We start from the raw sequence: 25,919 nt of genomic DNA, 5'->3' as shown, positions 1-25,919 counted from the left end.
TGAAAATCATTTATCAACTCTTGAAGTACAAACAAATACCAAATTAAAAAAATTATTCTAAAGACAAAACACAATGTTGCAGTGTGGTCAATAATGGAAACATGAGTAAGAGTGTAAAATACCACTTTCCCAAACTGGGCTACATTTTGTAGTGTTAGAAGGGAACAGATCATTCGTCTACCTCTTTAATTTTACAAATGTGGAAACAGAGCCAGAGGGGTGAAGGATTTTCTAGAGACCACACACCTGAAAAATTCATTTGAGAAATACACTTTGATAAGCCTTGATCTTTATACTATGAATTCATGTTCAGAACTTGTTAAAGTAATCTTTGGGTTCACCAGAGAATTAGAATTGATATGTAAGTAAAATCCAGGTATTAAAATACTGAAACTTGTGGTTTTGTATCCCATATCTCTTAATAAATCTTAACTTAAATAAATATTAGAACTTTCTTTTTTAATTAACTTTTTTTCTGGATTATAAGAGTAAAATAACAAAAACATGAAGTATGTATATTGTTGAAAATTGAATTAAAGAAAAAAACTCAAGGGGCAAAGTGAAAAAAATGACTAATTGTTCTGAGACCCAATATTCTGCTTAATTCCATTTCAATTAAAAAGCAACATTCAAAGGGGTAATTATAATTTATTTGCCTACTAATATTTTTTAAAGATATAAATATTTTGCCTACTATTATTTTTTTAAGATTTCTTTCAAGGAGAGAGAGAGAGAGAGCACGAGTTTGGGGAGGGTTAGAGGGAGAGGGGGAAGCAGACTCCCTGCTGAGTGGGTAGCCAGTCCAAGGATTTGATTCCAGGACCTCAGGATCATGACCTGAGTTAAAGGCAAATGCTTAACTGATTGAGCAATCCAGGTGCCCTGCTTATTAAGAATTTTTTTTAATGAAGAAATATCTATTAATGGTGGGATATAAATATACTTTTATAAGAAACTTCATTTCTTGAAGAACCTTTGTTAGTGAAATTTTTCATTCCCTAGAGATCAGAGCACTTGAAAAGAGCAGAATCCATCTTCTTATCTTTAAAAGGATTTAATTTTAACTACCCTAGATGGATAAAAGTCTATTAAAAAACAAAAAGAGAAGAAAAACACCCAGCCAAAGAAGTATGTTAATGATAGTACTGTATGTAGCCTAAATTATTCATGCTGTAGTTTAAAGTCATGTAGTATTATTCTTTCATTAAGAGAAATGAAAACCACCTTCAATTTAATAATATTCCTGTATATATTTTAATACAATTATTAAGGTTCTCCTTAATCTTTTTTTAGGTCTAAGAAACCTAATTTGTTATAATTTAAATTTATGAATTCACTGTCTAACATTTAATGGTCTTTTACATCTCTTCTTAGACCCATATTCACATCTATCATGTCTCTATTTGGAGCTTAAATCTGAATATAATTCATTTGAGAAACATGAGTATAATGAAATCTTTATTAAAAACTTCTTCACAGAAAAACCTACTGTTTACATATATAGTTATGTTCTATCTTAAATTTACCACACTGCATAACTTTTTATTTATAATAACTGCTATAATTTAACAAAGTCACTTAAAACTTGGATTATTTTTACTGGGTCTAGAATTATTGAGCTCTACAAATTCAATTAATGACCTTCAAGCCTATCATCCTGATAATAGAAAAAATATGTTAAATATGAAAAATGACTACTATATAGTTTTATCTTATTAAAATTTTAAAAATTTTGTCTTATTTTTGAATCAATTTATAAATCAAACTTGACAGTGATATCTTAGTCAATGTAGTTCGTATGGCAAATACAATTTCATCTTACTTGGCAAATCCAAACAATTTGTGGATCCCTACATTGATGTGTTAAGTGTGTGAAACAAAATCCAGGCTCAGAAGGGAAGAGTGTCATAGTTAATTAGTGATGTCTGCCATGGATATATATATATCCGGTGATTTAGGTCTTCATGGGGGAAATTATTTTTCTATTTGTTTTACTCGAATATGCTTTATGTGTGTGGAGCTCAGAGACAGCAGATATGTGTTAAATGTAAGTATTCAAGGAAGAAATGACTTAAACCTTTTTGAAAAAGCTCTTGTGGTAAGTTGTTGACTTTTTCTGAACAAATATATTTCCTTGGAAATTTGGGTTCATTCCTAAATTTACTGATAAGATATAGAAGAATTAGTTGATATATTAGTTATCTATTGTTGTTATACATTATCGTAGTGAACTGAGGGGCTTAAAAATAGCACAGATTTTATAATCTCATAGCTTCTGAGCATCAAGAATCCAGACATTGTTTAGCTGGGTTCTCTGGGCCCTCTGTCAGCTTGCAGCTGATGATCAAAAAGAGAAAGGCTAAACATAAAAGTTCTCTGATTGGCTAGTTAAAATACTCTTACTCAGAATCAAATTACTTAGTGACATACCAATTACATTGTGTGGGCTTAAGAGTTTTGGAGCAAAACAGCTCTAAAGAAAACATATCATCTGGAGAACAAGGCTAATGGCTACATGAAATACTGAATAAGAAAGCTGATTAAAGGAAGTAGGCCCAGACCTTTTAATTCCTTTAGGTTTCTAGAACTTGTTTACCAAGATTTAAGCTGGGGCTTTGCGCTAATCTAAAGTCTGATCCTCACTCATTTTGTTGGTACCATTCAGCTGGTTATGATGGCCTCAGTTTCTTCCTGACTGTTGGTCAGAGACTACCCTACACTCCTTGCCAAGTGGACCCATCCATAGGGAAGCTTGTAACTTGGCAGCTTGCTTTTTCAAAGCTAGCAAGGGAAAGAAAGTCTCTCTTCACCTGCTGGGCATTATAATCTCATCTCGTGTAACATAATCATATTTGCATAATTATATACATCCCACTATCTCTACCATATTCTGTTGGTGGAAGCAAGTTATGGGTTCTGCCTACACTCTGGGGGAATGGACTATGCAGATGTCTGTCTACTATGATGTAGACTATCTTAGAGCATGTCTGCTTGATATGAGAAAATATTTTTATGCAGTCTGAAAATATTCTGAATTATAAGTAGTATCTTTTCTCATCCTTTGATACCAGGACTGGGGTGTGTGAAAGGAAATATTGAACTAAGAGTAGTTATGTCATTCATAAGAATGGTTATGCTAAAACTGCATGCATAATATCATGAAAAAGTCCATATTATAAAAAAAAACAGTGGGGCGCCTGGGTGGCTCAGTGGGTTAAGTCGCTGCCTTCGACTCAGGTCATGATCTCAGAGTCCTGGGATCGAGCCCCGCATCGGGCTTTCTGCTCAGCAGGGAGCCTGCTTCCTCCTCTCTCTCTGCCTGCCTCTCTGCCTGCTTGTGATCTCTCTGTCAAATAAATAAATAAAATCTTTAAAAAAAAAAACACAACAAAATAGACATAGACAACAACTGAAATCACACAAATATCAAAATATGTCTTAAGAAGATAAAGTCCATGAAAAAAGAAAAGAAAAAACCCTGGGACTTTAAATATTATGAATAAGATGAAGGCAAAGCTGTTTCTTGAAATAAATGAATAACTCAAGCACCCAACTGCTGAATTTGCAAAGCTAAATCTTAATTGCAATAAATACCAGTTTTAGTCTTTCTTGACATGTAACCAATCATCAAGTCATCCTCAAGTTAATATAACCTACATTTTCACTCTCTTCTCAAACTCCACAAAGGCTAGGGTATTTGTTTTTGGGAAGTGCTAATATCTTCAAGTGCCTAAAAGGGTGCTGCTTATAGAGGGGGTGCTTTAAATATGTTTGTCGGATCACTTCTCACTGATCTTCTGGGTTTCTGGTTCCTTCCCTCACAGAACTTTTCAGCAGATATTAGCCAAAGCAATCTATCTCTAATTTAGTACTTCAGAAGTTTTTCTGGGGCAAACCACTCTTAAGTTTTATATAAGCTGTTTTAGATGCAAAGTAGGATACAGATGAAAGTACAAAGATATTTGGTGCATTTTCAAGGGAACAGGGCTAATATTTAAAAAAGCATAATAAAATATTTAAAATAGCATCAAAAAAATATATAGCTTGAAAACTCAGGAACATGGCTTATAATCAGGCCTTCAACACCTTGGTAGCATGGTGCGGGGATACTGGATGGCTTAAATCCAGGGGGTCAGATTTTGCCAGGGAGCTGCAGTCATGGCTGATTTCAAAAGAGAGTCCTAAAATAAATAAATAAATAAATAAATAAACAATTTTAAAAGGCCAGAATATGGGGAAATATCTGTGCCTTATTTATAAAAATATATTAAGTTATTAGGAAGTTTTTCCATAGGATTTTGAAACTTTAAGAGATGACATTAATAACATTGAAATTGAAGATTTGTCTACTGAATAATTGGTTTTAATAGAATGCCTTTTATTAAAAAGATAAGACCTGCCTTTGTTTTTATTTTTGAGATTAAACTATGAGCTCTTGCTTGGTCTCAAAGACATTTTAGCCATGATTTCATGAGGAGTTACTTGAAGAGTAAGGTAGGATTTTTCTTTATTTGAGGCCTCATGCTAGAAATTCTGAGTTTACAATTCTGAAAGCCCACTGCCTAAGAAAGAGAAAAGAATATATTTAAAAGTTGCATTCTGTATATCATCCTTACATTCCCAGTTGAATTTTGGTTGTGAATCCTTGAATATTTAGTAAGCTCTCCTCACCTTGTGAAAGCCATAATCTCATTGAGACTGACAAATTTGGTTTAATGCCATGATGTAATAGACTGTAATTGAAATAATAATCCATTAACCTTGACTTGTCTTATGTAATTTTCTATAATATCATTTTCCTATCATAAAAGTAAGAATAATACTAATTAAAATGTCCTAATTTTTAATGTTCCACAGTGATATTTAAATCAGAAATGTATATAAAACAGTGGCTGCTCATTAATGGAGAACTACAGTAGCATGATGATTAGATTGATTTAGAGTGTCTGCTTTTCTATGACATTCTTCCAATTTATTTTTAATGTCTCATTTTTGTAGCGAAATTTTGGTGAATTTACATGGAATTAATTAGATGTACTATATATATACATGCCACAAAAGCTGAATATTGTGTATATGAATATGACAGAATTACAGTAATGCTATTTTTATGCCCAGTGTTATAGGAATCTCCAGATACTGTAGTTTTAATTTTAAATTCACACTGCACTCTAGTGGGGAAGTAGATCAATGCAAAATTGTTCTTATGTTGGTACTTTAAAGTAATTACATAATACAGACTATTTACAGTTCTAAAATTGAAATGTACAAGAATGTTGTGATCTATAATTTTCTCAAAAGTGAAATGCTATAAATGTAATTAATGTATTATGCATAAAATTGATATATTTAGTATTTGACCATTACAGTAAAATATGATTTTTTTCTACATTAGTTTTGTAAACAGAGGAAAATTGACTGCTGAAATAGTTTACATGATTTCTTGCAGCGTATCTGGAATATCTATATGTATCTACATAGATGTAGATATAACTTATACTATGTAAATCCTAATTTAGGGAAATGTTGAATAAAACTCAACCCCTCATATTTTCTACCAAGAAGAGAAAAGAATGGTTAAATTTCTTCCATAAACTTCAAGAATGATGACTAGATTTTAAAATATTTGCTTATTGGGCTACCTGAGTGGCTCAGTCAATTATGCGTCCAACTCTTTGGTTTCAGCTCAGGTCATGATCTCCATAGGTTATGGGATGAAGCCCAGTATTGGTTCTGGCTCTTCACTCAGCAGAGGCACTGCTTGAAAGATTGTCTACTTCTGCCCCTTCCTCTGCTCATGCTCTCTCTCTCTCCCCTCAAAATGAATAAATCTTAAATAAAATATTTGCTTATTTTATTTCATTTATGATTCTAATTTCAAGAAGCAACTTCATTGAAACATTGACCAATATTTGTCATCACTAGAATCACCTTTCATATACCTAATGGCTGTTTTATTTTTTAAGTTATTTCAAATTAAATGAGTCCTTTTAAAATCCATTTACAATATTGTCTCTGGAAATTTTATTCCAAGTAACCAGTATCCAGTCATGTAAAAGTAGTATAGTATTATTTTTCCAAGTATTATTTTGCTCTATCAATACTTATTCAAGATGTTCACAACTTTTCTCTGATTTTTAACATGACCTTTGAAAGGTTTCTTCAGAATGACATCTTACAGTTGTAGTTATGAGATTATATTCTCACAAATAATGATTAAACCTTTGTTATATTTATTTTTACTTTCTTTTTTATTGATCCAGTCAAGTAAAGTCATACAAGAATGAATTACAAACTCTATAAGGATTTGTACAGATTGTACAAGTACAATTTCTCTTTAAGTGAAATGGTCTAGAATTCCATGTCCTCCCCCAAAAGTACTTTTTTTTCCTTAATAAAATAATTGAGAAAGTTCTTTATAATAGACTCTGTAAAGAATTTAATATCAGTAGATTCCTCTCTTCAGAAAGATAATTTTTTAGAACAAACTTTGTCTTACATTTGAACAGTATTTAGATGTTTGCTTTTATTTTTTCAAAGAAATTGATTTTGAAAGAAATAGATGAAATGTATCATCTTTTATCCCTGTATAAGTACTATCAAAACTCAAGGAATTAAAGCAGCTTATCAATTGAACTTATGAGTTCTGTTTTTTTGGTAGCGATCTGTTATCCATTTGAACTATTCATTTCTCATATCCATAGATCAAATATTTATTTTATTTTCATCTAATGACAAACAACTGCTATATACATGGTTATACCAAGGTTTCTAAAGGTATTTTTAGTGTTTGCTATTTAGTTATGCCACTCTTAATGGAAATCAGTCTGTGATAAATGTGTTCTATATGTATAAGTCCCTGTTTCATTTAAAAAAAAAATTCTATGGCAGGAGAAACCATTGAAAAAACAATAATCATTGGGGGGCTTATGCCATTTATTACTATATGATTTTATGGGCCATTTGTAAACCCCCCCCTTTTTAAAAAGATTTTATTTATTTATTTGTCAGAAAGAGAGAGAGAAAGAGCACACAAGCAGGCAGACATGGAGAGAGAAGCCGGCTCCCTGCCCCGCAAATAGCCGATGCGGGACTCGATCCCAGGACCATGGAATCATGACCTGAGCTAAAGGCAGAGGCTTAACCCACTGAACCACCCAGGCTTCCCTGTAAAACCCCTTTTAACGTATGGTTTATTATGCTCTAAACTACCTGTTGGCAGATGTTATCTACTGTCACTTCAAAATATTGTAGAACCTTAAGATTCTTGAAGATTTTCAAGGATTATCTTTTTGATAAGGTAGCAGATCTGAAAACAAGGGCAACCATGGGCAAAACGACGGAACCTGGCTTGTTAACTTTGAAATAAAACACTGAAATTATCGTAGAAAAAGTTTTCACTCAATTAAATTAGGTTGTTTGTCAAATAATATACACTCCTGTAAATGCTTCTGATTTTATATTAATGGTTGTTGATTGTTTTGGTAGGGTTGAAACACCAAAAATGGAGTTTCTGAATTCTTTATTATATGGAGATTGGTTGGATAACGTGTGTGTGTGTGTGTGTGTGTGTCTGTGTGTGTGTGAATAGCTAATTCTTCATCCTGATTGGAGCTTATCGTAAATAGACAAAAGGCCTCAGTTGAGGTGTGTTAAATTTTTCACTAATGGGTTTGTTGGTCGGTTATTTAATAGGCAAATTAAATTTGAGAAAATATCTTGGAACCATGGTCCATATTGGATTTGCAACCTTTTCCTGTCTGAATTTCATTTTCAATTCATATGCAGGGCAGCTGGAAAATTCTGGGCCTTCCTTTCAGGGATGTGAGTCTTTACACTTTAAGTTCACATAAGGGAACTGAGAAGAGAAGAAAGTGTAGTTTTTTTTAAAGTCTTATTTTTGTTTAAGTAATCTCTACAGCCAACATGGGGCTCAGACTCATGAGCCCAAGATCAAGAGTCACTTGCTCTTCTGTTTGAGCCAGTCAGGCACTCCAGAAAATGTCATTTTAAGTGAGTTTGAAATACAGAGCCAAGATGATGGGCCACACATGAGGTGGTGATCCTTTCCCTCACCCTCCCAATCACATAATTTATTTTTTCTGCCTGGAGATCAATGAACAAGGGATGAAAAAAGAAGAGAAGCTTCTTTCTTAGTTCTTTCCCAGTATACAGAAGTTCCAAAGATATTCTGGCTTGATGCCTCAAGAAGAGAGAGAACGGTCCCTGACCTTTCCCCAATCTAAAATAAATAAATATTTTATTTTAAAATAGTTTTAGATGTGTAGAAAAGTTGCCAAGTTAGTAGGGTTCCCATATATCCCACCCACTTAGTTTCTTCTATTGTTGACAGATTAGTATGGTCCATTTGTCATAACTAATGGACTAATAATAATACATTAATATTAATGAAATTGCATACTTTATTTAGATTTTATTATTATTATTATTTTTTTACCTAGTGTTCTGACTCTCTTTCAGGACTCCGTTCAAGATGCCACCTTTCATTTACTTTCTTTTTAAAAATTAATATATAATGTATTATTTGTTTCATGGGTACAGTTCTGTGATTCATCAGTCTTAAACAATTCACAACACTCACTATAGCATATACCTTCCCCAATGTCCATCACCCAACCACCCCATCCTTTCCATTCCCCTCTTCTCCAGTACCCCTCAGTTTGTTTCCTGAGATTAAGAGTCTCTTATGGTTTGTCTCCCTCTCTGGTTTCATCTTGTTTCATTTTTCCTTCCCTTCCCCTATGATTCTCTGTTGTTTCTCAAATTCCTCATATCAGTGAGATCATATGCTAATTGTCCTCTGATTGACTTATTTTGCTTAGCATAATACCCTCTAGTTCCATCCACGTCATTGCAAATGGCAAGATTTCAGGAGTTTTGATGGCTGCATAGTATTCCACTATATATGTATACCACATCTTCTTTATCCATTCATCTGTTGATGGACATCTAGGTTCTTTCCATAGCTATTGTGGACATTACTGCTATAAACATTTGGTTACACTTGCCCCTTCGGATCACTACTTTTGCATTTTTAGGGTAAATACCCCGTAATGCAATTGCTGGGTTGTAGGGTAGCTCTTTTTTTCAACTTTATTTACTTTTAATATTTCCTTTGGCTCCTCTGGGCTGTGATAATTTCTCAAACTTTGTTTCTGATGACCTTGAGAGTTTTCAGGAGTAACAGGTATTTTGTAGCATGTCCTTCATTTTTTGTCTGATGTTTTTCTCATGCTGTGACTTGGGTTATGTGTTTTTGTGAGAAAGACATGTAGAGGTGAAAAACCATTCTTAATATGTTATATCAAGGATACATGCTGTCAACATGACTTATCACTGCTGTTAGCCTTGATTACATAGATGAGGTAGTGTTTGTCAAGTTTCTCCACTATAGAGTTACTTTTTTCCTCTTTCCATTCTTTGTTATTTAGAAATATGTCACTATGTATAGTCTGCTCTTAAGGGATAGAGGAAGTTATGTTCCATCCTTCTTGAAGAAGGGTTATCTATTTAAACTATTTGGATCACTTCTTTATGGGGGGTTTGCATCCTCTTCCCCATTTAAAAAAATATCAGTATGTATTCATTGATATTTTATATTTAAAGTAAAAAGTATTCTATACTTTGGACTATAATCCAATAATATGGCATTTAGTTGGTTGGTCCAGCTTTGGTCATTGGGAGCTCTTTTAATTGGCTTCTCTGTCTACTCCCCAACTTTTGATTATTAATAAGTTGGGTTGCACCAAACTTGAGGTCCATCAGTGTTATGACCTGTTACCCTGGGGGTGGGGTGGGGAGGAAACGATCAGCAATTTCCAGGGCAGCCTTAACACCAAAAGCTGGTGCTTTGGTTCAAGTAACATTTCAGCTTCTACTTCAGAAGCTTCCCAAGTAGGTCAGAGCAATGTACTATAAATCAACTTTAAGAACCCTGTTGCTTCCCAGGAAAAACATTATTTTCATTTTTATTTTTCTCAAATTATGCTCAGAAACATGGTTTAATATAGCTTACTAAAGATGAGTTCTCTTATGTGCCCCCCTTTTATTTCGATGATCATAGGATTAATTTAAACTTTTGTCAACAAAATTTAAACACACACACACACACAAATACCTAATTCTTACAGTAATCATCCCTAGAATAATGCTAATCCTTAAACCTATTACATGATACAGCCTAGATCCACATTATTTTGTAAAGCTATCGACTTTCTTAGTGTCTTCAGTGGTTCTGAGGGATAGAGGTTAGATGGGAAAAAAATTAATAGATAAGATAGTTTGGGTTCCATGCTGGTTACCTAAAACCTATGTAGGACCACTGAATTTTTTTCTCAGTGAAACTCAGATGAACAAAATTTCCCTTCCAGAAGTTAAATGATTGTTTTACGATATTAGGAGTAAAAAATTAGTTTTGCATATTACCTCCTACTTTGGAGAGTGCCATTTGAAACATGGCTGTTTTCTTGCAAATTCTATAAATGTTTGCAATGTCACACCCCAGTCACAAGAATTTATTCAATATTTCCTTTTTTTCTAATGTTCATAGCCACATGGTTAATGTACCTTACTTTTTAGTTCCTTTAAGAGTTGTTATCCTTGCCTCTCCCTGCTCCTGGTGCAAAATTAATTGTTGACTTTGGGGACCTAGTCTTCAGTTTCTTTAGTGATCAGGGAACCCCTCATGCATAAGCAAATAAATTTCATAGACTTGGTAGAAAATTTCTTTTCCAGTATTTTCTCCTACTAAATTGTTGGCAGACATTCTTATTTTATAGGTCAAAGTGGATATGTGAATCAAGGAAGAAAATGTTTCCTTCCAAACATAGACATGTATTTATTAAAAATGATATGTCACAACAGCTCATGTACTGGGACTATCTGTGTAGTTTGGCTTAGTTCTGACAAACCTACCATTCATTCAGTAGGATATAGGTTCTCTTTTTTTACTTATTTCTTTCAAATATATTGATTTAAAAAAAAAAGATTTTATTTATTTATTTGACAGACAGAGATCACAAGTAGGCAGAGAGAAAGAGTGGAGGAAGCAGGCTCCCTGCTGAGCAGAGAGCCGGATGTGGGGCTAGATCCCAGGGTCCTGGAATCATGAAATGAGCCGAAGGCAGAGGATTTAACCCACTGAGCCACCCAGGTGCCCCGCAAATATATTGATTTTTAAAATAATAAATGTAGTAAGTGTTCATCATGTAAAGTTTTGAAAATGAGGAAAAGATGTAGGAAAAAAGCCAACTGTAATCTCACCATTCAAGATCAACTACTATCATTTTTTCTAAGTCTTATTTGTGTTTTATATAGTTGTAAACACTTGTAAATTTACATTTGTTTTTGTTTAATTATATAGAAAGAATTTCTTATGTTATAATTTTTTCTAATCTGTTTTATTGGCTATACAATATCACAGTGATTAAATGCACCATCATTTACTTAATCTTTTTCACTAAATAATATTTGAGATGAAAGAGTTTAGAAATATAAATCAGCTCTAGAAAAGGAAAGTTTGAAACATTCTGAATACAACCTGGAGCAGATATTTAAATCGCTTTTTTTAGATAAAATAAGAAAAACGAATCTGTTTAGTATATATTTTACTTTAAACAAAAATTTTGTAATCATTTCACAAAATCTATTTTCTTTTCAATATGGTCACTTAAATTATATGTATAGTATTTTGTAATAGGGGCTACCTGAGTAAGAAAGATGAAGTTTCCTTCTTAAAAAGAGGTTAACATATTTTAAATAAATTGGTCGCCCCCAAAGCATGGATTATATACTTACTCTGTTTGGAAATTAGATACTTCAATATTCTTTTTTATTAATTTTTAAAAATTTTTAATAAACATATAATGTATTATTAGTCCCAGGGGTACAGGTCTGTGAATCGCCAGGTTTACACACTTCACAGCACTCACCATAGCACATACCCTCCCCAATGTCCATAACCCCACCCCCTTCTCCCAACCCTCTTCCCCCCCAGCAACCCTCAGTTTGTTTTCTGAGATTAAGAGTCTCTTATGATTTGTCTTCCTCCCTTCCTACCCCCAAAACCCCCAACGTTGCATCTCCACTTCCTCATATCAGGGAGATCATATGATAGTTGTCTTTCTCTGATTGACTTATTTTGCTAAGCATGATACCCTCTGATTCCATCCACGTCATTGCAAATGGCAAGATTTCATTTCTTTTGATGGCTGCATAGTATTCTGTTGTAGATATATACCACATCTTCTTTATCCATTCATCTGTTGATGGACATCTAGGTTCTCTCCATAGTTTAGCTATTGTGGACATTGCTGCTATAAACATTCAGGTGCACGTGCCCCTTCGGATCACTATGTTTGTATCTTTAGGGTAAATACCAAGAAGTGCAATTGTTGGGTCATAAGGTAGCTCTATTTTCAACTTTTTGAGGAGCCTCCATGCTGTTTTCCAGAATGGTTGCACCAGCTTGCATTCCCACCAACAGTGTAGGAGGGTTCCCCTTTCTCCACATCCTCACCAGCATCTATCATTTCCTGACTTGTTAATTTTAGCCATTCTGACAGGTGTGAGGTGGTATCTCATAGATACTTCAATATTCATTTTTTTGAAGATTTTATTTATTTATTTGACAGAGAGAGAGATCACAAGTAGGCAGAGAGGCAGGCAGAGAGAGGGAAACAGGCTCCCCGCTGAGCAGAGAGCCCGATGCGGGACTTGATCCCAGGACCCTGAGATCATGACCCGAGCCAAAGGCAGCGGCTCAACCCACTGAGCCACCCAGGCACCCAATACTTCAATATTCTTTAACGGATTTAAGTACTAGGTGTTTGCCTTGATTTTGTAGGTAAATTTTGATTGTTAAAATTATTTTGCTATTTGTTATCTCATTCATATGATGCCATATGAGCTGAAGGCAGACAAAGCCCATCTTCTAATGAACTTCTTATCATTATCAGTAAGCTGAATAATGTTAGGAACCATTCTCATTTTGCTTATCAGTTTATCTCCAGCACCTATGATATTGCCTGCCATACGGTAGGTAATTAACAAATGCATGTTAAAATGATTGTTGCTTTCCTCTGCCAATATTTTCAATGACAATAAAATAAATCCTTGAGAAATCTGGAAAATTGGAATGGAGAAATCAAATTTGGACCGTAAGAGTTGTACAGAGTCCCATGCAGTGAAAACACAGAAAAATTCTAGAAAGGAGACATTGTTTTAAGTAATTTCTAAATGAATAGTAAAATATATATATTGCAGTAGTTAATTATTACTATGTCAAAGCCAGAGGTACTGGAATTGTCAGTGGCCCTTTTCTCTTGGATTTGAGTATACAAAGCATTTGTTTGTCCCAAAATAATATATTCTATTGCAATCTATAGTTAAGTTACACTTTTTGTACCCTAATAACGAAGGTATCTTAGGTATTCAGAATCTCTTTTGTGTTCCAGGTATAAAATACAAAATTTTAGGTATTGAAAAAGTTTCAGCATTTTTGTATTTATAGGATATATCCATCCAGATATAAGTGCCTTTACTTAATGGGCAAGGAATAGAAAAATAAAAGGAAGTTACTTAGTTGAATCAAAAGGGAAATATCTAGTACATTAATACATGCTAGAAAACAAGATGATGAAGAATTTGGGGTTTGGAGATTAATAAAACTGCTTATTCCACTGTACCATTTATTTGCTCTGTGACCCTAGCCAAGTTACTTAACTACCCTAAACCTTAGTTTCTTCACCTATGAGACAGGAAAATCTATAGTGCCTCTTCTGTTGTCAAATGATTGAGAGAAATAATGCATGCTAGACCTTGTCAGGACTTTAACCCACTATTTGACGTAGAAAAACTGAAGTGAATATTTCTCATTGGTATGCCATTAAAGAATCTATCTACTTTTAGAATGTATGAAAGCGATGTACTAAAAAGGGAGGAAGTGGAAATTTTTGAATTCTTATTATCTAGAGCAGTGCTTATTTGCTGTCCACTTCAATACTAGGAAAGAATCTAGGAGTCTCGATCAACCTGTTCATAAATTCCTTTGCATCCCTAGATTTCACATGTGCACATGATGGAGAAAGTGAGGCTGAATTTTTACCTGATGACTTTGAAGAAAAACCGGAAAGAGAAAAGAAACATACCAATTTCACTTTGTGCAATGTTTGTAACATTCAGCTGAATTCGGCAGCTCAAGCGCAAATCCACTACAATGGCAAATCACATCAAAAGAGATTAAAACAACTGAGCAATGGGATGCTGAAAAATGACAATGGTAAGTTTTTCAAAAAATATACTCAATTTTACATCATCAACTTAAGCTATTTGTGTACCTGCAAGTGTAAATATAAAGGAATAGACTAATCTATTTTTAAAAGCAGGACAGCACGTCAAGTAAAAGCTTTATCAGCCCAGTAGATTAAATTAAATAATCTCCCACAGCATTTTGGATGAAAGGGGAAATTTTGTTTATTGTATATATTTAATTGTATTATGATTGTGATCACAACCCTCCAAGATATTTGCTATAATTTGAAAAAGTTGATGTTAGAGTTCCTTGATGTTCACCTTTAATGTAGTTTTTTGGAAATGGACATCCTTTTAAATTTTATATAAAACAATATTTAGAGTTGTTTTTGCATGTGAAGGGCTTCATTAGGTTAGTGAGACTGCAGTTAAATTGAGAAAAATACATACCTTACAAACTAGAGGTTTTAACATAAAGTATGATCTGTGAATACTTACAGATTGTTTAAATTGTTAGTGAAAATTCATGGTTTGTTTAATCATTTTGGAATATTTTTGGAAGTGTGGATTGAGTTTAGGAGTAAATAGATTTAAAAAATAACACAAAGATGCACACTGGGAACAAAGGCAACTTCATTAGAAAAAGCCTGGAGAGGTGAGGGAGAGGAGGAATGGATTCCTTTGGAAAGCTAAATCAATAGCAAATAAAATGTTACAATAGTGTATTCTGGTTGGGTGCTTCACGTTTGATAAATAAAATATATTTTGTCAGAATTTTAATGGTATTTAAAAATGAAACTGAATTCTGATCTGTTCTCATGGCTTGCCATCAGGGAGATTTTTAAATGTAAATTTTGTAGTTTGCTTCAAGGCTACCAAATAATGAGAAGAAAAACAGTACATTTTTTAAGATGGAAATTATTTCTACCTTGCTTTGTGGTTTTTAGTATGGATAAGCTAAAATATTCTAATAAAAAGGACTCCATATTTCTCTCTCTGTTGTATGGCAAATAGTTAATCTTGGATATTATTTGTCAAAGGCGTGTAAAAAAACAAAAACAGTCATCGGAAAATAATTGATAATTACTAAATTCTATGGGCATAAGATGAACTAGTAAGACAAAATGTTTTTGCTTAGGTCATGTTTAAAAAAATATATTTCACAGCCTCTATTCTGAATTTCTTAATCTTATGTTTGACATTTAGGTAAAAACTTCTTAAGCACAGTATGATTCAATTTCAAGTTGTTTTTCTTTAAGTCTGTATTGTTAGAGGTAATGGTGCCAGCTTTGGTGTTTTCCTTCACCTATGTTTATACTGACAAACCTCTTTTGGAGGAATCATAAATGATATCATAGAAAGAAACCAGGACAAAAGTCAAGCCTGGCTTAGAAACTCAAATCAGAGCCAGTCCCAGACAAAATTTAGAATGGTCAAAGGTTTTCAAATTCTAGTAATAGGAATGAGTTCCCTCAAATTGATTTTTTTTTTTTAAATCATTTCATCAGTGCATTTATAATGGGCTAGCATTGTGGTAAAGTCTTTGTATGCATTTTCTTATTTAATTTTCCCTTACAACCACAGAGATATTGCCATTATCTTCTTCTTATAAATGTGGAAATTGAGGATAACATCGATTAAATAGTGTGATGAAGGTCACACAACTATTAAATGGTCAAACTAGCAATCAAACTATATACCTGCTCTTCTGAAGTCTACTGCCTCCTCAGAATGAATATTCTGCAGAAAATGTGCCTTTCTTTACTCAAAGAGAGAAATCATTTTCATAGAACCTAAAAAAATGCTATCATATTTCCAACAATGCATTGATCAATATGGTGCTTAACAAAATTTATTGCTACATTTTCTATTCATATTTTTTCCCCAAGGCTCTTTCTTGTAAAAGTCATTAAAAACAGCCACAAATTAATAAGAACACCAAGTTTGGGTCATATTAGTTTGACCTGGGATGACACTTCATAGGAGTGATGACCTGTATCTGCAAGGGGATCTAACCATGGACAATCAACCTCACAACTGAGTTAGTACCTTACATTTATATAGAAACATATTATTTCTTATACATATCCCTTAATCTCCCCACTCTAAAAGTGTGCTTTTTTAGACCTGTTCGGAGTAAGAAAGGCTTATATATCTATATATATCTACAGATATATATAGATATATAAGATATATATCTGTAGATATATATAGATATATAAGATATATAAGATATATCTATCTATATATATAATATACCATATTATATATATAATACATATATTATATATTACCGTTAATAGATATATAAGCCTTGGATGTATAAGATATATATAGATATCTAGATATATAGCCTTATATATCTATTAATGGTAATTCCTTTATCACAGAGAAACCAAGCTAAAAATGGAATTCCTAAGAATAAAGGATCCTACAAATTCTTCATTGAGAACATTATCATATTTATTTATAGAAAGATATGGAAATTATTTTATTCTTCTTGAATGTGCATACTTGTGAAATGGACTGCTATAACCTGCTTCCATTTAAGAAAATCTTCACTTCAATCTGGATTTCAAATGGTGAATAATTAAATGTAGTAGTGTCAAGAAAGCAATATGCTAATAGATATGTTTACCTGAATTCATCCAACCTTGTACCTAATTGATTTGTTTTTAAGGATGCAAATAAAATAAATAATAGACCTGGAACTAATTATTATTATTATTATTAATTTGGGATTTCTAAATGGGGGAAAACGTACTATCATTTCTGTCTTTAATGAAGAGTATTGTATAATTACATGCCTTAAAGCATATCCTAACACACACTGCAAAGAACAGGAGTGAACAAGATAGACAATCACCACATCTAAAATTTGGTTTCTGTCTTTCTGAGCAAAATAAGGCATTTCTCATGTCATCTCACTTATTAGAGAAAATGACCATCTGAAGATCACAGTGAAAAAATGTACTATGTGTACTAACTAATTAATAGACCCCGTCCGGCACTTTTTGTAGAAGTCATTATATGGAATGTGTGTGCTCCAGTCTTGGGTTAATGCTGTCCTGAGTTTCCAGTGTCCCTCCTGCTGAGTTGAAGCATGCCCTCAGCCAAAGGAAGCTACATTTCCTGAACTTGTTCCCTTGTGGGGGTCAGGCTGCAAAAATCCCAGCTCTTTGCTTCAAAAGTGGGTGGACAACTCTAAGAGGCCATTCCAGCTTCAGATTTGCAGATGCTACTGTGGCAGTGCTATCAGAGCCTCACCTCACCCCTGGCCCAGGCCTGCTCTCTTCATGCCTCACAGGTATAGATCTCTCATTCACCACGCACCCACAGTTATCTGCATGTATTTCCTGGAAATCTATCTAAGATACCACCAATGCTTGCTGTATCTTAAAAAGTAACATGCATAGTATGCTTCATTGTGCAAAGGCAACAAAATTTAACACTTTCCCCCATCTGTATTGTCTATTTGATGCCTGAATATAACCGTTGTCATAAAAAAATGCGAAGAGAGCAAAAAAGTGAGGTAGTATTTATTATTCCAGGTGTGTTATAGATATCATCTATTAAATCCCAGTCAACAACTCTGAAGAGCATATACTGTTCTATTTTATAAATGAGGTAGTTAAGAATCAAAGGGACTAAGACATTTGCCAAATAACTCTATCCATAAAGTTGCCTATGTCTTTATTGTCAACAACATACCAAGTTCCCTGGTAAACTTAAATTCTAGTGTCACAAGTTTATGTCATGTATTTGGATGTATTCTTATGTTGTTGAGTTTTGTTCTTTTTTTAAACTACTTAATTTACATTATTACAACAAATCTGACGTTTCCTTAAATGCTCTTTACCAAATCTAACTTCTGAAAATGCTTTATAGAGAATAGTCATGTAAATAGTCTTTTATAATTTATCACTGTTATTTAAAAATACATTTCTTTTTGTTGCACATTTTTTAAAATGAGAAGATACAGAAGTGGCAAAAGGGTATTCTGTAGTTAAAAGTTGCTTAAGTGTGTGGACTTGATCATACTCTGGAGCTTCCATGTCTCACCCTTTCGTGAAAACTATAAACTAAAGAAATTCCAGTACAAACTGTGTGGCTTACTCATTTTCTCTTTGGAAAACATCTTTAGTCTACGGCCATACCACCCTGAACGCGCCCGATCTCGTCTGATCTCGGAAGCTAAGCAGGGTCGGGCCTGGTTAGTACTTGGATGGGAAAACATCTTTAATTTTGTATTTACTTAGAAATTAATTCTGGAAATAATTATTATTTTTCTGATGATAAAAATAATATTGTCCCGGGGCGCCTGGGTGGCTCAGTGGGTTAAGCCGCTGCCTTCGGCTCGGGTCATGATCTCAGGGTCCTGGGATCGAGCCCCGCATCGGGCTCTCTGCTTGGCGGGGAGCCTGCTTCCTCCTCTCTCTCTGCCTGCCTCTCTGCCTGCTTGTGATCTCTCTCTGTCAAATAGATGAATAAAATCTTAAAAAAAAAAAAAATAATATTGTCCCATCTGGGCTATTCATAAATGTACAAAACTAAAATAAAAATCGCCAAGAGTCCTGCAAAAGTAACTTCATCTAAATTGTCACAGTTCTTTCACATATGCAAATAAATGTGAGTAAGCAATATTGGATGTGCAGTATTACACGAATGATTATATAATAGAGCTTGCATATCACCATCTTTTTTATGAATGCATACTTTAAAATTACCCTAAAGAAATTAATAATGGAGTTGTGATTTCTGGCTAAATGTTGAAATATTGCTCACATTTGTCATTTTACATTCTAATTATGTGATATATTCTATAATGGAAAAAGCTTAATAAGGTCTTCATTGTATATACAGGGATTTTATAAGATATTGAGGAAGTATAAAGTTGAGTATTAAAATGAAGTATACTGGAGCGCCTGGGTGGCTCGGTGGGTTAGGGCCTCTGCCTTCGGCTCAGGTCATGATCCCAGGGTCCTGGGATCGAGCCCCGTGTCGGGCTCTCTGCTCAGTGGGGAGCCTGCTTCCCTTCCTCTCTCTGCCTGCCTCTCTGCCTACCTGTGATCTCTGTCTGTCAAATAAATAAATAAAATCTTTAAAAAAATAAAATAAAATGAAGTATACTTAGAGTATATAGGTATATTTTTATCTAAAAACTGAAATTTGAAAATTAGCATAAACATGCTCCTTTGAGTCATAAGAGCATTTTGGAATACAAGTAACAAAGGGTAAAACTTTCAGATTATTTAAAGTTTCTGTGACCAACTAATTTCATTCAATTTCATGAGCTCCCTCACCATGGTTAAGCTGTTGTGAAAGCTTGTTAAAGGATTGAGTAACAAGTTGACCTATTGTGACAATTTTATTTTATTCATAATACCTTTGTCATATTTGAGTTATTTTATTAACCCTGGTTTTCCATTTTTATTGGGTTGAAGCTGCTATCAAATAATTCAGTTTTATCTAATAGTATTCTAGAGTTTTTCAGTGCCCATTGTTTTGTAGCACATAAATCTAGAATATTACCGCCCTTATCTATCCTCTTAGCATTAAATTTTCTTTTATTTAACAGAAAAGCTAAATAAAATTTTCCTTTTGAGCCCTCACTGATATATTCTCTTTTCTCTTTTCCATTGATTGTCCCAGATGAGGTTTAAAGTGTCAGTGGATTTTCAATTTATAAAAGGTGCCTTCTCTTGCAACATTGGTAGTTAATAAAAATTCAAAATAGCTTCATAGAATTTTTTGTTACTTCAGACCCTGATTTTATAATATATTCTTCATTTATATAAAAATTAGTTTTACCTTTTGATTTCCAAGGACTATTTGTGCTTTTGTAGAATGTCCGTAGACTAGTTGGAACTTACTAGTGCACTTATAGATTAGTAGTGATGCCTTTTGGAGTCATTTTATTAAGTAATGATAACTGCTTTCTTAATAATATCTTCTCTATATGAGTATGTGACATAATGTGACATGGCAATAAGGAATTTTGCCTTTTCTCAAGCTTCTCTCTTCTTGACTATATCCTTTAGAAGCTTCAGCCTCGGGGAGACAAGGAAAAAATGCTGATATTAAATTGTCCAACATTATGTAATAAGAAATTTTGTTCTTGTTTGAATGATCCAAGTTTCTTTTTCACCATTGAAGGATAAAAATATGGGAGAAAATGACAAATGCTAGTTTTGCCATGTTCAAATTTTGAGTAGGTTTTTGGCTTTGTTTATCAAATTTGTTTCTTCTCCATAAAAGGGAAACACATTGATCATTCCAAACAGGTGAAATTCTAGCCACTAGCTACTTGCTGCACTTGGACTTAACATTAATTTCATTGAACAGTAGCATTTTTGTCAACACAGAGATTTCTTATCCAGAGTATATCTCTAAGAAAACCCCTCTTTTTTTTTTTTTTTATAATCTGAAGCTGATAATCCAGCATGACCCCTGTCTGGAGACCACCTCAGTAGGCAGCTGTGCCCGAAAAGAAGTGTACTCTGGTTCTTCCTGATTGTTGTTATTGATGAAAAAGGAGGTGAAAAAAAATGAGGTGAACCGGCCACTAAGAGAAGCCTTAAAAAAAAAAATAGAATGAGTTAAATGCATGCTATTTAGCTTGAGAATAGAATTTATTTGGGATGTAAGAATTTTCTACTGGTAATTTTCTATCTGTATATGTGTGTGTCTGTTTGGGGAAGGTTTGAAGAATTGGGAACTTCTAGCAGCAGTATCATAAACTGAGGGTGCAAAATAATTCATTTGTGCATTGGAACTTCAAATCTGTTTAGCACAGGTCAAATTCTCGTTTCCTCACCTTTTGCCTCTTTCAGTCACTAACTACTTCCACAGTAATATCTTCCAATTCTAGTGTTTCTATTCTCTAGATTTAGGAAAATAATCACTTTCACTTTTCTATTTTTGAAAGTACACCTATTTTTCTTTTTTTTTTTTTTCTATTTCCTTTATGTTTCCCCTAAAAGTTATTTGCCCATGGTAACAGTGCTAGTAGGTAATGGAAATTGGATGCTTTTATGTATGAATTCCCTTTTCCTAAACAGGTTAGTGTGCATGTAGAGGCCAACCCTACTTACACTGGCATTGGGAAGTTTCTATAGCTTCGCCTCAGGCATGGCATGCTTCATCATTTTGTGTTTGTTTCTCAGAAACACTAAACAGTAGTATGAGCATATGTGTATGTGTGTGCGTTTTTCAGTTGGTTCTTTAGATTAATTCATTAAATAGACCTCCAAATTATTGATTTTAAGTCTTTGAATAAGATGTAACAAAGTAATTTTCAAAAATAGCAACCTAGATACATCTATTTGCTCTATTTCCAAATTTGCAATGATGTGACATAAGAAATTTGAGAACAAAAGTAAATAAATCCATAACAGCACTGCGCAGTGAAGAGTAAAATAGGAATTTCTGGAAGATATAACAAAATGTGATGAGAATGAGGTAAAACCCTGAATCTAAACACAAATGTGGAAACCCACAGTGGTAGGAAAAAAGAAAAGCTCTACAGTTTGAATTTCCAACAAAACTTGAGAATACCTCAAAGATTAATCTGAAATAGCCTTAAAGATGCAGCTCAGTGTTTGATGAACATTGTGATGAATTTAGTTCTGTTGGTTTGCAGTTAGAGATGGGATATAACCTACCTGCAACCTAATTGTAGGCAAGTGAAGAGCAAATGAGTCTGGGGACTATGAGCCAAACAGGTTGGAAAGTGAATGTCTTCTTGGGGTTAGGGACAAGGGAAGGAAGGGACCAGACTTATCTAGTCTGAAATTTTAATGTGTTAACTTTATAATGTGTGCTGTAATTCTTTCTTATATGTCACCTGTGGAATCTTCAGTAAAGATTTTAAAGTAAAATGTTTAATGTAAACATGTAAATGTAATGTAAATGTAATGTAAGGTAAACATGTAAAAATGTAAAAATACATTTTTGAAGTAAAATGTTTACTGACATTTTATATGCAGTTAGATTCTTCTTGGAGAACTTAAATGGGTGTCAAGACTATCCGAATTGAGACTGACGCTGTGCACACAGGTAGAAAGGCAAAAGACATTATATATTTCCAACCACTTGTATCAGGTACAATGTTGAAATCAAAGATAGAAACGAGACATATTTACTATTCACTTAAGGTTTGCCAATCTTTAGAGGAGAGAAGAAATGAATGTAAATTTCAGTTTAAGATTTTACTTCAGAGAGAATATGTGATGAAAAAACACATATGATTTTCCTTTAAGATTTTATTTCAATAGCTAAATAAAAGTACACAAATATAGAGGGTTGTATGAATTAATCAATGACTTAAAGGTATAAGTATGGTTTCAAAAGGAGAGAAATAAAAAGAGAATTAATTTAAGAGTATTTAACTTCATTAAGATATATTAAACATGTATATGCAGTAGTAATTCTGACAAATAATTCATTTCTCAATTCAAATCTTCTAACAAAGAAAATTTGTGCAATATATATAACTACCAGGAGAAATAAAATAGTGAATACAGCTTGAATGAAGAATTAACAAGGTTCTAGATTAGAACCCTGTTTGTATGCTGTGTGACTATTATTACATTAGTTTAGAGCAGTGTGGTTGAATGTTAAGACTAAACAGAGGAGAAGCTGATTGGAGGGTAGGTAACAAAGATGGTAATTTGACCAACTGCTTATTCAGTTTGTGCTACTAAATGGAGTTTTAGCTCATTGATAGAAGAACTATAGCTGAGGGAGTTATGAAATAGTTAAAATAAAGAAGAGGAAAAGCAACCTTAAAATTTAATTCTCATTGTATAGGAGGAAGCGAAAGCGTATCTTAAGAAGTTAATGAAGGTGTCAGAAATGTAAATAATGAGTAATTCATTGTGAATTTGCTTTGTGCTGTGTATGTTATCAAATGTATATTATTAAATCATATTTCTGCAAGTTACTGTAGTTAATTTGTGTCCATTATGGAGATCAGTAAAATGAGACAAAGAAGGTAATTTGCCCAAGGTCTTTTAGCTAGAGAGAGGTGGAGTCAGACCCTGATCCCTGGTGAGCTGGTTCTAGAATCTATACTGATATCCACGATGTTATATCACCTCTCAAGCCTAGAGAACAGCTATGCTTGCTCCAGGGTTTGGAAGGCAAAGGAGGAGAGAATTTTAGAAAAAGAATGTGGTTAACCAGTGGGTCCTGAAGGCTTTATTCAGAGAGGTCAAGAAAGGCAACCCCTATTGGAGATCTGAAAATTGTAAAATGGCAGGCTTCTTTGAGAAATTATTTCAGTGAAGTGGGAAAAGCCAAGGCAGATTTTGAAAGGTTAAGACGGTGTTTCTCTGTTGGTCTGTTGGTGATTCTGATTCAAAGTCACCCTCAGTGTTTCCTTAAAAATTCAAATTCCCTGGGTATACATTCTAAGCTCCTTTAACTGGGATTCTCCAGCACCATTTAGTTAGAAGAAATAGAAAATCAATAAGAGGGAATGGAAGAGAAAGAGCAATGAGATGGTCATAGCCTAATTTGCATACTTCATTCAGCAGCAAAAGCTCTCCTATAGAGGCATTTTAGTGACCATCTGTTTTTATTTTAACATGTGCTGGGGGAAGATGAATTGCAAACCCAAGAGACTAATCAAAGTGTTTTCTTGTTATATTTTCAGCCACGTTTCAGGGACTCTCATAGATCTACAAGTCTTGAAACCAAATGGCTCTCTCCCTCTATACATCTAGCTCTGGTGGCTGTGAGTGGGCCCTGAACACTGTAGGTAATTTGAGGAACAGATAATCCATCTGTGTGAGGGCAGCTGGGTTATGTACACCACAGTTTGCATCTGGTCTTGCTCTTTTGTTTGGCATACTGACCATGAAATTTTACAACTTAATCATAAAAGAGTGTCCAAGTGTATATACCTTATCCCAAACTACTTCTTTCAGCAATATTTTATATGTTTTTATTTTTTTCTTTTTATATCTTCACTTGTTGAGGATGTCGTCTTCATATGGTGGCCATTTTTTTCCCCTAGAAATACATTTACATTTTTACCTGAAAAATACTTACTGTATAATTATCAATATTTATTGATGACAAGTGCTCTGTCATTTTTACTTTTTACCTTAACCAGCCACATACGTGCTAGAGTCCCTATATCCAGGATGTTCTTGTGTGTGAGAGATTTACTGAGATAAGAGGTCTTAGTTTTTTTTCTTTTCATTTCATCTCCCATCTAAAATTCAAGGCTTATACTTTATAAATTGATTTTTACCCTGGGCTAAGTGAATGCTTTTTTGAATACTGGTAAGTTTCTTTATGTTTAATTCATCCATTATTAAATGTAAAAGAAACCCAAATTAAAGCATCTTAATAACAAACTATATTACTTTTATTTATTTCAACAAACATGGAGGAACCTCTGCTACCATCATTTTTTATTAAGACAAAAAGAGGTTTAGAAATATACTCAGTTACTAACCTCAAAATGTATTTTTTGAATGCTGAAAAATCACAATTTTACGTGTAGTGGAAATGTTTTCATTATTTTAATCTTTTCGTCAAGAAGTCAGATTTTGAGATAATAAATTAGAATAGTGTCATAACAGCCAAACACATCTTATAGGTACTCAATAAATATTAATTTATTATAATCCTGTTAGACACATTTTATTTACTCAACTATTCAAGGACCCTGTTTGCTAACATGACTAATGAAAGTGTTACTGATGTTGTAATTCCTGCTATCAGGATTTTATTCCTACTTTCATAAAATATTTTTCCTTCTTAAATAAAATTTCCTTAAGAAATTTCTTTAGTTCTAGAAACATCTTAATAATGTACAATATTCTCACTATTATAAGCACCAGGACCCATTTTAATTATACTTCTGAGGTCAAAATTTTAAAAATCAAACTGAAGATCCCTACATTCAATGTATCTGATCCTGAAATGATTTCTTTACCAAACTATCAAAGATATTGTCTTTGCCATCATATCCTAAGGTTGACTGATTAATTTTATGATGCTTACAAATGTCTTTTCCTTGATATACTATTTAATTACTGCATTTATTAACTTATATAAAAGCCCACCACCAAATATCATATGCTATAACATAATTTCTCTGAGATTTAATTACAATAAAATTGTATAAACCAAACAGCACACTCAAAAAACAAACAAATAACATATTTCTTTTAACATCACTGGAAGAGGAGTGCTCTTTGTTTCCTTTGGAGATGTAGCCTTAGGCATCCAACAGTTAAAGGAGTTTAAAATTTAATAAATAAAATGAGAGAATAGAGTGATCTAAAATATTTCTGAGTTATTTATTATTATGAACAGTACCAGATATTTGTTTACCATAAATGATTCAGGGAAGTATTAAAATTAAAGAAGCGGGGTTGTAGGTATAGGGGAAAACTGGAAGTGAAACAAGAAGTCCCAGAGAGGTAAGATATATTAGGGATCTTATAGAAACATCAAGGCTTAAAGAAGTGTTAGAACTCACTCCAGAATAGTTTTATTTTGGTGAGTTTGTGCTAAGTAAAGAGACAAGAAAAGGAGGGCTTAGGTTGCACAGTAGAGCTTTGCTTAGTTTTCTGATGGGAGGAGAAACTCCGGTATTTCCCTATGTCTCCACACGGTGAAATCATACA

At 33.5% G+C, this 25,919-nt stretch overlaps 1 protein-coding gene across 1 annotated transcript in view; it reads left to right on the top strand.

Moving 5' to 3' along the window:
- Window positions 1-25,919, top strand: part of ZNF385D (zinc finger protein 385D) — a 917,929-nt gene that overhangs the window by 219,985 nt on the left and 672,025 nt on the right. The window contains exon 2 of the mRNA XM_047737891.1: window positions 14,081-14,299. Within this exon, the coding sequence (XP_047593847.1) occupies window positions 14,081-14,299 (219 nt within the window). The remainder of the gene's footprint in view (window positions 1-14,080; window positions 14,300-25,919) is intronic.

The sequence above is a fragment of the Lutra lutra genome, chromosome 1 (assembly GCF_902655055.1).
Source record: "Lutra lutra chromosome 1, mLutLut1.2, whole genome shotgun sequence".
In the NCBI taxonomy this organism is placed as follows: Eukaryota; Metazoa; Chordata; class Mammalia; order Carnivora; family Mustelidae; genus Lutra; species Lutra lutra.
This window is presented reverse-complemented; position numbering and strand designations above follow the sequence as displayed.